This window comes from Lytechinus variegatus, chromosome 3 (assembly GCF_018143015.1).
Source record: "Lytechinus variegatus isolate NC3 chromosome 3, Lvar_3.0, whole genome shotgun sequence".
Classification (NCBI taxonomy): Eukaryota; Metazoa; Echinodermata; class Echinoidea; order Temnopleuroida; family Toxopneustidae; genus Lytechinus; species Lytechinus variegatus.
Genome location: NC_054742.1, coordinates 49,708,847 through 49,721,544, shown reverse-complemented (window position 1 = coordinate 49,721,544; position 12,698 = coordinate 49,708,847). Strand labels below are relative to the sequence as shown.

At 36.8% G+C, this 12,698-nt stretch overlaps 1 protein-coding gene across 2 annotated transcripts; it reads left to right on the top strand.

Moving 5' to 3' along the window:
* The first annotated feature begins 342 nt into the window (after positions 1–342).
* Positions 343–10,419, top strand: LOC121411254 (cholinesterase 1-like). Of its 2 annotated transcripts, none has more exons than XM_041603868.1 (10): positions 343–701; positions 2,467–2,643; positions 3,620–3,779; positions 4,797–4,874; positions 5,834–5,952; positions 6,270–6,437; positions 6,738–7,198; positions 7,643–7,837; positions 7,968–8,149; positions 8,495–10,419. In XM_041603868.1, the coding sequence occupies exons 1-10, from the start codon at positions 534–536 to the stop codon at positions 8,596–8,598; spliced, it is 1,812 nt and encodes a 603-aa protein (XP_041459802.1). In that variant the 5' UTR covers positions 343–533; the 3' UTR covers positions 8,599–10,419. The 2 variants fall into 2 exon arrangements, with proteins under 2 accessions (XP_041459802.1, XP_041459800.1); XM_041603866.1 differs by having other exon boundaries at positions 345–701; positions 8,489–10,419.
* The last annotated feature ends 2,279 nt before the right edge of the window (positions 10,420–12,698 follow it).

Below are 12,698 nucleotides of genomic sequence, written 5' to 3'. Positions count from 1 at the left end.
ATCCGAAAATAAGTCCGGTTAGTGGATTAAATTCAAATATGTGAGTGTATGAGAATGAAAACACCAATCCAAACATCGGCGATTAATAAAATTACAAGACTGTGTAAGGGTGTGTGCCTGTGCGTGTAATTAAGAATGGAAAGTAAAAGAGACAAGAAAGAGAGAGTGACTCTGGCTTTCTTCTTTTGAATATAGCGTTTGTATAGTTGCGTTTGAGTGCAATACATGTACATGTATTATCGAAAAGACGATGTATTATTTCATTTTCAGGTACAATGTATAGTATACAGATCTTATATTATGGTCCGGTGACCGAGGCTTTTGTCAAGTTCGTGACTCTTCCAGAGCATATTATTCGGTATGAAATATAAATCAATAGAGGATAGGCAGGCAACTAGACCTCGTACTCTATACAAATATTGCTACGGTTGAAGAAAGAACAATTAAACTGGAGGTTGTAAACTATTTTGTTTACATGACTGCCAATTCTACAGACCTGCATTTTAGCTATATACTGTGTTGGCTATTTAAAGATGGAGGTGGCTAAATATTTCGAAGTGTTGGTCATAATCGTATTCTTTTCGACTACGTCAGCACAGTCTCCGAGAAGGAGTGTCTCACAAGGAGTCGTCGTAGGAAAAACAGTGCTATTCGATGAGAATGAATTCTTAAACATAACAAAGTACGTCGACGTATTCCAGGTAAGGTGATCACAAAAAATATAAGATCAAATAATGTTTGACTTCCACCAAAATAATTATGGTTCTTATTTCAATCTTCTTCATCTCATTCAAAAAGCAGCTAAATTTAGATTTTACAATTCACATTTCTTGCCAAAGATTTGTTTTCGGAAACAAAAACAAACATGGGCGCCCAAACACGATGCATTTGTATGTAGTACATGCACTTTTGGTATTTCAAGCTAAGACGGCAGTTAAAATTGCGTGGTGCCACGAATACCTTTTCATGAACAGTGATATAGAGCTAGATGATTTTCGTTTGTCACCTATTTAGCTTTATCGGGACTTTGCAGCGTAGAATTTTAACATAACAGGGTAATACTTTTTGTTAACTTATACTACATGTACTACAAAACTAATGTTGCACCACAAATTGTCACCCCGAGACAGGATGTAGACATGATGAGATCCGAGATCCTGTCATCTGGTCATCTCTCCCAAGTGATGTAGACATGACGAGATCCGAGATCTTGCCATCTGATCATCTCTTCTATAAGATGTTGACATACGATGGTTGTATGAACATCTAGCTGGCACTTTTAAACTTCCATACAAATTGGCTCAATATGCTTAAAAATTGAGACCGGCACATGCAGCACAAATTGTCACGAGGCGACAATTTGATGTGTAACAAGTTCAACATTGTCACCTGCTGACAAGGATAACACCGTATGATCATGTTCTATTCATTCCATGATTATCACCAAATTAAAGTGATTGGTTAACATTGGTTTGACTTTTAAAAAATCTGAGCTAGAAGGTCACACTTGTCACCTGTGTCTGTGATATGTTACAAAAATGAAGCCTAGAAAAAATTGCGTTCAAAAATAATTATTTAGTGCTTCAATAATTGAAATATTAAGTGACCGGAAACATCATCTTAATTTCATCCCATACACTTATGTGTACCATTTAGGTGTCTATAAGACGCCTATTTACAAAATCGGGGTTGGCCTTGTAGTTTTAGCTTTTCATTCTCAATAATGGTTGTTTTCAGGGTTTATTAGTTCTAATACATGCACTTGTACACATGTTTCATCTTGGTTTGAGAATTTTTTTAAATTAGCTGCTCACAAAGTTAAACAATACCTTTAAACAAAAATGTTACAAGAACATAAACTAAAATATAAAAAATCACGTCCCCTTGATATTTTTAATTTGTAGTTTCTATCTTACAATAATTCTAGCAAAGTTCTCGCACATTGGACCTGATTTATTTTATACTCTTAGCCCATTATTTTTATATTGAGTTTACGTGAAATGTACATCGAAGCAAATGTAAACAAATAAATAATTTTCAAGATGCACTTTGATATCTAAAAGAAAATTATTAAATAAACAAGAAAATGCTGACAAAAATATGATAGCGATCGAGTCATATTGATACCGCTAATAGATTCATGTTTTTACAATGCTTGTAAACATTGTTTTCAGTCTTGATAAAGAAAAACCATATGGGAGGTGCCGTGGTCGTGTGGTCTAAAGCGCCTGGTTATACATGAAAAAAGTCTGGGGTTCGATCACCGGCCGCGGCAGCTATACCTGTGAGCATGGCATTTAATCTCAAATGCTCTTTTATCCTGCTTTTAAATAAATAGAAATGATATATGCATTATTGGTAACTAAGTGTGAACTTGTTTAAAAATATTCCTGAAAATGATATAAAATACTTTTCACTCTTAAATTTAGTACTGATTAATTCATCATACAATCCCTTATGCAATAGGGTATACCATACGCTGAGCCACCAGAACGGTTTAGGCCTCCTGTTATCAAAGCTCCGTGGTCTGGTGATTACAATGCAACGGCTTTTAAACCAGCGTGTGCTCAGGCTCCGTCATTCTACTTTCCAATTCAAGATGAAGATTGTCTCTATCTCAACGTGTATGCCCCTAATCCAAAGGTATTTATGATTATAAAGTATATCATAATCAACATGACAATTAGAGGGTTATTTTTTCTTTTAGTTAAAGGGGGATCAGTGGTTTGCTTAACGAGTCTAAAATTTTAGGGAGCCAGACATGGTGTTAAGGGTAATTCTATTTTTTTTTTAATGTTTTCTAATTATACAACATGAACCTGTATTTAGAAAACTATTGTTTTTTTTCATAATGAAGTGATAATTATTCGAAAGGGTAATGAAATAAACGGGGCACATCCTAATCGCGTGTTTGTTTTTTATTTGTGTTTTGTTATTTGGAGGGGGATATTTTTTAAGATAATCATGAACAGGGTATTCTATTTCATCCTGATTTATTTCTTTCTCCATATCCATCTGTTTGTGACATTTTCCAACAGAAATTGTTTCATCAATGGCAATGAACACCATCATAGTAGGAAAAGAAAACAAATATAAATGTTCATCATGCGTAAATAAGATAACCATCAATACTGTTACCATGATAATAGACATTGATATTATCTTATTCTTTTAATTGTCATTATGATATTCGACCTTACATTATTGGGAGGGGGTAATATTAACACCCCCTTCCGGAAACGACACTCATGACCAAGTACCAGCCAAGTAGAATATATTACTTACATTATTGCAATATTGCACAGATCTTATTGTATCATGGATGTCACCTTTGATAAGATAAGATGCGTTTATAGGACATGTAGGAAGGGAAACTTCACAAGAACACAATGAAGGTGAAAGTCCCCCATAAAACGTACACGACGGTTGCATTGCCCCGCTCTCTATTATTTTTGTCCGAAGATGTTGTATTTAGTAGTAGTGGTGTCACTATATTAAGAGTCTTATTGTTATCATCATCATCATTATCACTCTTAGGAGTAAGTTTTCAACATCTTGAGACATTTCTCTGCCTATTTGAATGAAAATATTTCTATATTTAATAATCATACAAAAATAGCCAAAAGGAGCTGCAACGATGGTGTACATTCACGGTGGATCATTTGCGAGTGGAACCGCCATGACCTATGATTTCTACGGTGTTCCTCTGGTTGCCGTTGGGGATGTTATCGTGGTCGTCATCAACTACCGTGTCGGTGTATTCGCAACGTTCACTACCAGTAAGAACAAAATACAGTAGCAAACTGACCTCTGGTGATGTGTTCTACAAATGACTGAAAATCTGGTTTGGCATGCTCCAGCTAGTCACCAGTCCTACATGAAGTCATGCGTAGATATACGACCAGCCTGGACATGCTAGACTATATTAAAGTATAAATAAATAAAAAATGTTAATGTAGCAAATTCAAAAACACAGGAAATATATTGAAAATGCCTGTCAAAATGATAAGGGACAGCTGGGAGGTCTTTGTAAATATAGGTGACCGGAACAGAAGTTCGTCCTCAGTTTCGGAACTGACGAAAAAAACGCAAATATGTCGTTTGTCCAGAATCCGGGACGAAACTACTGTTTTGATTCAACAATTTTCGACAAAGACTTCTTAGCAGTACATTGTCATAAAGGGTTTTTGACAATGTATTGTGTATGTTCGTGAAAGCGTTCTGTGTCGCGATGTGAAAACTATGTAGTATCAAACACGTTAAACATACCGGTGTTGGTTCGGATATTTCCATAAAGTTTGGTATAGTGTAAGCAGTTTTGATCGAAGGAAAGATAACAGATCGGACACGCAGATATCAGTATGATTCCATCTGAAATAATTGTTGGTTGATGTCTTTTTTTTCTGCTTTCATTATTTTCTTGATATAAACTTAGAATGTTAAAATGAACACTATGTGTTCAATCCAATTCAGTAATGTGTAAGGTATAATGTATAAAAATAATGTCACTGATATGGAATAATTAATTTCCTTTAGTATACATATGAGCAAACAATACTCAAAATATGAGGTGGGTATCGAACTATTTATTGATAAGACAGAGTTCGATCTTTGGCCATAAAAGTTATATATTTATGTTGGAAAAAGTGGAAATCAAACATCTATATTTGCCTGAAAATACTCAAGAACCTGTAATCTAATGATGATAAAAGAGACTAGCGATGTCAAACAGTTACCCCCCCCCCCCCCCCCCCTGCTAATAATAGTTTATGATATTCTGTTTGTTTTCCTTTCAGAAAGCGATGCAGCTCCTGGCAACATAGGGATGTTAGATCAAGTCGCTGCTTTACAATGGATTAAATCTAATATTGAAGGTAACATAATTTCAAATTTAGATGTCGGGTTTTAAAGGCAATGGTATTTTCTTCCTAACTTCTGAAGTAGTTCAAATCTCCTTTTCGGAAATTGGGCCCATATCTGCAACAACAGTGAAAATTAAATATGACTTCTATATTCCTCGAGAGTGTATTTCAGAATTTAATCATCCATGTACAAACATATCATGAATATAATAAGGAATGCCGTGTTTAGAACTGCAATGTTTTTTTTTAAAGAAATATCCAATACTATCTAATTATTATTGGATTTTCAAATCCTCCGGAAAATATCCTTTTCGTTTTATAGTTCACTTTTTATACCTGTGCACATAAAAATAACCGCATTTTTGTTTTATGTCACTTCTTTTTAGAAATTCATACTATTATACAAAGAACGAAAGCAAAGTAACTATATTGTATGTCATTTTATAAACAACGTACATTGATTTTACATTTTAATTATGTAAGAGCAGGAGAATCGAATGTGTGACAAAGACTACAAAAAACATGTAATAATTATTGTCGAAATGTAGTTATGAAAAAATTGTACTGAAAAAATATACTGTGTAAATGAACATCACAACGGCGCCACCAAAATATTCGGCAAAGAGTTGGGGTTGAGGGTAAAACAATTGTTTAAATACAGTGGGGTCGCCCGTCATAATTTACCTGATCGAAATTACATTCGGACCACACTGAAATTATCGGCTGTCTGATTATAAAGGAGTAATATAATTTTGGCGGTATGAATCATTTTTTAAAAATTAATTGACACTTGGTAAAAAAATGATAATAATAACCCGGACTTATATCAAATGTAAAGTGTATACTCTTTTTTCCACATTGAATAAGGTGATAAAAAAACAGCCTTGGATCTTTTTTAAGAATTTAGAAACTCGCAGATTATGGTGGTAGCTCGTAATATTCTACGTATATTGACACTTCTTTTTTTTTAGAATTTGGTGGTGATTCAAACAAAATAACAATATTTGGTGAAAGTGCTGGTTCGGCTTCTGTGAGTTTCCATTTGCTGTCGAAGCTTAGCCGTGGATTGTTTCAGCAAGCCATCATGCAGGTATACATAATATATCCTTGTAAATATAATTTGATATACTAAAAAAATAATCAGAAAACTGACGAATTGTCGCTTTTAATCATGATTTTATCCTCCTAAACACACATGGTGCTAGCCCGAATTGGATATGACGTATGGTAGTCTTTTCATCAATAAAAATGAATGAAAAGTACTATTGTAAGATTATCAGAATGCGAAAAAAATAAAGGAAATTTGAATTGCGTTATAGACCAATCTTGCTCTTCTTCTACTACTGCTTTTTCTCCTTCTTCTGTATCTGCTTCTTATTCTTCATTTTTCTCTTCTCTTCTTTTTAGAGTGGCACAGCATTCTCTGGATGGGCTTTTGAAGATAACCCCGAGAAAGAGGTGGAGAATGCTAAAAAGATAGGACAAGCATTTGGATGTAACCTGAAACCCCTGTCTGATCTAGTAGCATGCTTGCAGGCAATAGAGTCCAGTGAACTTTGGGCTGTAGCAGATCAGGTAATAGGGAACTTTGAACCAACCTATGTCGAAATCCGATCCTTCGATCCCGATCCTTGATGTCAAGAAGTTGAAACAAATGAAACCGATTTAATTATTATACGTAACTCGGCATACGCTGGGTTAAGTCGTCAAGAATGACAGTTATTTTTTCTTAATAAAATATGTTGTTACGAATGCTGATGACTTTTTCTTACAATAATATTATTCTAGTTCCCCCTTCTAAACAATTTAAGAGACGATGAAGGTTAATTGACTTATCTATTTCTCGTATTTTCCATTGATTGTACTTGCTTACAGGTGTACGGTCAGTCCTATCGTGTAAACGTTGATGGTGCGTTCTTGGAAGACACACCAATGAATCTCTACGCCGACGGAGACTTCAAGAAAGCATCAATTTTGGCCGGAACCACAAGAGACGAGGGTACATTTGAATTGTGGCTAAAATATTTCTGGCCTTACGCTTACTCTGAAACACCACCACCAATCAAACAGTCCGAATTGGAGGAATTCCTTGGGAATACACTCATAGCCGAAAACATTCTCTCCCCGGACAGCATGGATATTCTATTAGATGCTGTACTCCATGAGTACACTGACTGGTCTATTGCAGATGATCCGAACTCTGATTACTTTCAGTCTGCAGTGGATGCAGTAGGGGATTTCTCCTTTAAGTGTCCTACAGATGCTATCATAAGGGCGCATGTCTCTGCAGGTGATACGGTCTATCGATATATATTCAACTATCCAGTTACAACTTCGTAAGTCCATTCAGTGATTTATCTAAACATGACATAAGATTCTGCTAAGTTTACCGTAGAACTAACATCCTGCTGTAATAAACCCAAATGTCCTGTCAATAAAAACAGCAAAGTTGCGGATGAATTTCAAAATTGTTATCATACCACCTGCATTAATTTATTAAATTTACCACATTCTGTTCACTGAAACACACAAGTTTTCTTCTCTAGTAAAATCTTAATACTGAGAAAGATGCGTATGGATTAGAGACGATCTTCAATTAGCAGTCATGCTCTTTATTCTTTAAAAAGCTATAAAGTCTGAAATTTCTTACCACAAATTGCCCCTGTGTTCACGCTGAAATTTCGGTCCCCCTCTTCGATTAATTAACACTTTGTAGGTATTTAGAAGTGTGGTGATTTTCCAAGAATATAAACCTGGCTTTATTTTTTATTTGACTACAGGAGCTATTTCCATGTAGTTGGCGTTCTACCATTTACCCCATGGTTAGGTGCAGGACATGCAGAGGAACTCTTTTACGTTTGGGGTGGACCTTTCATCGACCAACTCGACAATGTCCACGGTCAAAATGTAACAGACGATGAGAAGACACTCGCAGTCAACATGATGCGATTCTGGACTAACTTCGCAAAGACAGGGTTTGTTGTGAATTTTGCTCTGTTTGTTTTTTCTTCATAGTGTCCCTTCAAATGGTTTGATTAAATGTTTGAACTCTAGATCACATAAACACCCCGTTGTATTATTTACACATTGTTCCCCTTCTTGCAGCAATCCCAGCCAGTCGGACGCTGACGTCGCACCCAACGATGGATCCTATGGATGGCCAGAATTTACAATCCCAGAGTTACGTCACAAGATCTTGGATGTGCAGTTAGGAGAGGGCAGGGCTGACAGGGCGAGTGAATGCCAATTCTGGAATACCTTTTTCCCGAAACTTAAGTTTTCGACACGTAAGTTCCCCGCAACACAATAAGCGGTAAAATTATTCTTCCATGAAACTTCTGTCATGATTCAAGTATAGTATGCATGTTGCACGTACGAGAATATACCCGCGTCAAATAAGAGACATAATGATTGAATAATATTGCCATCTAGGAAGACATCAATATAATTACTTTTAAAGTTATGAAAACGATTGATTTTTTTTTATTTAAATAAGCTTGTTTGAACGACATAACATTATAATACATGGCAATAAATACAGAAAATATGAGCATGGATACATAACAATTTGATCGTTTTTTTTAATAAATTGAGAGTATTGTTTTATTTTTCATTGAATCCTCTAGAATCAGTTGATGATTCCCAAAGACAATGGAGACATGGATTTTCAAACTGGATGGAGAAGATGCAAGAATGGAGAAAGGATTTTGCTTCTTACAAAAACGGATGTTCATAATAATGCGCATAACTTGATTGCACCTTCGGGCATAGTAATACACGTTGTACATAAATCGCAACCCCGTCTTTCTTTCTCTTTATCATTCTTTTGTTTTCTTAATCGTGGACTTTTTTCAGTTAGCCAGGGTGATCACAAGGATTGTTAGGGGGAAGGGTGCTTAATAAAGGGATGATTTTTGGAACCATCTCACGTCATTGTATAAAAATATTGCCATATGTATAAAATAACACCAAGATTAATGGCAGATGCTTAAGCTGCATTTAAATCAATTGCCGTCAAATTAATATATTGTCAAAGTTTAGTTAAAACTGGTTCTCATTGGATGATGTTTTATATTAGATTTAGGATTGCAGAAATTACTTGTTCGTCCAGAATTTCACCCCAATTAGGCCTAAATTTATTCCACAATTAGGTTGGAACGGCTCAGCGATGTCATACGATTACTACGAGTGCCATTGATGGCAGTTTGTAATGTCATTGTCGTTACAATTAACCACAAAGTTGATTTATTTTCGAGATTATTAACAGGTACAATTAATCATTGTACCTGTTTGTTATCTTATGGAGCATTTAAAGTGTTCTTATAATAAGCATTTATAGAGAAAGACAAGAGTAATACATTTCTTTGAATCTCGATTACACGCGCATTTGTGCGTAACGACATGTTTGTTTACACGTAAGCATGTACGGTCCTGGAAAGGCTGGCAAAATCATATCAGTTCTAACCTGTATAAAGTTTGTAAACGTATAATCTAATAATTGTATACCCCGATGTATTTTATGATTATGCAAACAAAAGAAAAGTTATTTAAGTTTCAAAAGTATTTACAGATCTTAAATGTGAATTTTAATAGTGACTTTAGCACTATTAGGTCGATGCACCACATTTTTAGACGCTGGCATAGTAGCTGCGATGTTTGTGGTTTACCCCTACATGATGTTTTGTTGTTTTTCGCTTGCGATGACGACTACAACTTCACAAAATCTTGCGGGTTCGAAGACGGCTGAAGAGACCAATTAATCTTCGTCCGAAAAGTCTGGTGCAGAGTAATTTGACAAGCAGAAGCACAGTGATGGCGCTTGCTCTATATTTTTGAAGCTGGCTTCTTTTTTATTCTTGCTAGTCCACACGTCTTGACTCTTTGCTTTACACACATCACTGTTGCTCCAGGCAGATCGATCATCTGCTGATTCCTTCCCTGGTCTCGGCGTTGATGCCACAGGAAACTTCAGGGTCCCGTCTTTACAAAGAGTTGCGATGCGATGGATCCGATCAACCACAACTACGAACGGCCAACAATGTCAACATCTAAAATGAAAGTTTGTTCACGATATTTTCTAGATATGATGTATATTCATACATTCATTCGTTTTCTTGAAAACTTAGTTCGCTTCTTTTTGTTTACAACGGACATTGTGCAAATTTCCTGTACAAAAAATATAACATACGGATGGATTTCCATACAGTTGAGGCTGATCAGATCAATCGTAACTCTTTGTAAGACGGGTCCCAGGGAATCTTTATTACGCTTCCTCGGACCACCATGAGAGCGCTTGCTGTCCGTTAGCTCTCCGTAGAGAAGTCTCTTCGCTGGTTTCTTTGGCAAACGCTCATCGGGCATTCTGTGAACATGTCTCCCCATCTGAGCTGGGCGAGCTTTATTTATGGCTTGAATGCCCCTCCATCAGGGCCCTCTGCAGAACGTCTGTGTCTGGCAATTTATAGGATATATAGATGCAGGATTTCGGTTACCTCACCCAAGGCACGGGGTACCGGGGGGGGGGGGGCACTCAGTATATAATGCATAGTGGGTATGTGCCGCGGAGGGGACCCCCATTTTTACACTCAAATTTCCGTTCCAAGGCATAGCATTTTTGTCTTATTGAGAAGAAAAACAAAGAAAGCCGCTCCAAGGCATAGCATTTTCTTCTTATCAAGAAAAAAGAAGAAAGAAATCCGCTCCAAATCTTCGCATATTTTTCGTTACGCCGTTCCCATCGCGTTGATCTGCTAAAATGAGCTGCAATTTTGGTGAAAAGCGGCCGCAGAGCATGTCTTCCATCGCCTCAGCTCTCCGCGAGCAGAGGCCGCCCTAGCTGCATACAGGGGCGGATCCAGCTTTCGCCAATAGGGGGGCCGAAAAATATTTTCATCAAAATTTTTCTTGATTGGCCGCTATAATCTGATTTTTTTGTTGGTTTTTCAGGGGGTAGTCCTATAAAAAGACTGAAGTTTTAAGTATATGTTAGTTGTTATTGTTATAAACAAGATAAGGTATCTCATGTGGTCTTAATATATAATGCGAGCGCGAAGCGCGAGCTAAAATTCTTTGATATTTTATGTCCTTAGAGCTGAAGATTCTGAGCAGTTTTTATAATCATGAACAAAGATAAGTATCCAAGTAAACAATGCGAGCGCGAAGCGCGAGCCGAAATTTTATTATAGTAACGTGAAAAGGGACTCAATTAGGACTGTTTTTAGTGATTAATGAAGAGGATACAAGTATCACCAATTAAATGAGTGCGAGCTCAAAATTTTTTATATTCCGACCTGAAAACTGGACAGTCTAAGCGCATATTTATTTAAATAAGGAACAAGCTGTGTGTCTCAAACAATTAAATGCGAGCGCGAAGCACGAGCTTTTTTTTGATATACTGGCATGATAAACAGATAAAGGAGCATTTTGACAAATTTTCGAAAGAATTTCCAAAGAGGATAGGTATCTCACAAATCAAACAATGCGAGCGCGCAGCGCGAGCCTGAAAATGTTGATATAACAATTTGTGTAAATCAAACAAAATAATAAAAGCTTGATGTGCGAGCTAAAACATTGTGAGCAAATTGATATAAGAACTGGATATATTAAGTGTCATTTAACCCTCTTGAATGGGATTCATTACACAGGCAATTAACCCTCTTGAATGGGACTCATTACACAGGCTATGCGAGCGCGAAGCGCGAGCGAATTTTTTTTATATATAAAGTCTATTTTCCGATTCTTCCCCTCACCCTTTTCTTATTTCCTTTCGGGGTCGGAGGCTGCATGTAAATTACACATCATGGTTATAATACCTCTTTCTTACTTTTCTTTCTGTTTTTCGTAGTTTCTATCAAGTTAAAGAGTACACTTTTTCTGCAGGTTGTCAAAAAATAGGGGGGGGGGGCCGGGGCCGGCTCGGCCCCCTCCTGGATCCGCGCCTGGCATATCATCCATGACCGTTCCATGGGGATGCATATACGAACTCACACGCTGGCGATCCGTTCCAAGGACCCCCTTTTTTTCACAAACATTTGTAGTTCCGAAGCCCGTTCCGAGGACCCTCCTTTTTACAATAAGCCCGCTCCAATGCCCCCGTTTTTTTTCTCACCCGCGGCACACCCCCACCGGGGGGGGTACCTCGCTTAAAACGAGGTGCTCGTAACAAACTCTCACACAGAACGGTAACGGAAAGCTCTTCCCAACATCACTCCTCATCACAGAACCTTTCTACGTACTCTTCTCCCTTAACTTCCCCAATAGTTATTTGGTACTTCAACTTTCATCATGTATTGTCGAATAGAAAAGTATGAAAGTGTCAATCATTACATTTTTTTTTAACTAGCATGTAAGGGTGGAGAAATTAGAGATGTGAATAACTGTTGAATAAAAATGTAGTTGAACTCAAAATCTTTGTCAAACCCTTGAGTCTTTCTTTATTGTGTTTCATTAACTCTATGATTTCACATCAAGTACCAGTCAATGTGCGTAGCCAATCAATTTCCAATCGCATGCATACTGTGATTAAATCGAATTCACATCAGGTAGACATCCTTGACATATGGTATTGGTGAAGAATATAGAACATAATTGGAATTTAGAGGCAAAGAATTAATCGCGCTTATCAACCTCGCTCGCTACTTTATTTCTTTCCATATCACTGCCTGCGTTTACACCGTGTTTTTTTTATTCTACAAATGCTTCTTAATATGCTTAGTTGTTAAAATTGACGATTCGGTGTAAATCAGCGTAAAGATGGAGGTGGCTAAATATTTCGAAGTGTTGGTCATAATCGTATTCTTTTCGACTACGTCAGCACAGTCTCCGAGAAGGAGTGTC

Coding starts and splice junctions, on each gene's coding strand:
- LOC121411254 (XM_041603866.1), top strand. CDS start 534: ATGGAGGTGGCTAAATATTTCGAAGTGTTGGTCATAATCGTATTCTTT. Junction 6,438..6,737: donor TTTGGGCTGTAGCAGATCAG/GTAATAGGGAAC, acceptor ACTTGCTTACAG/GTGTACGGTCAGTCCTATCG. Junction 7,838..7,967: donor ACTAACTTCGCAAAGACAGG/GTTTGTTGTGAA, acceptor CCCTTCTTGCAG/CAATCCCAGCCAGTCGGACG.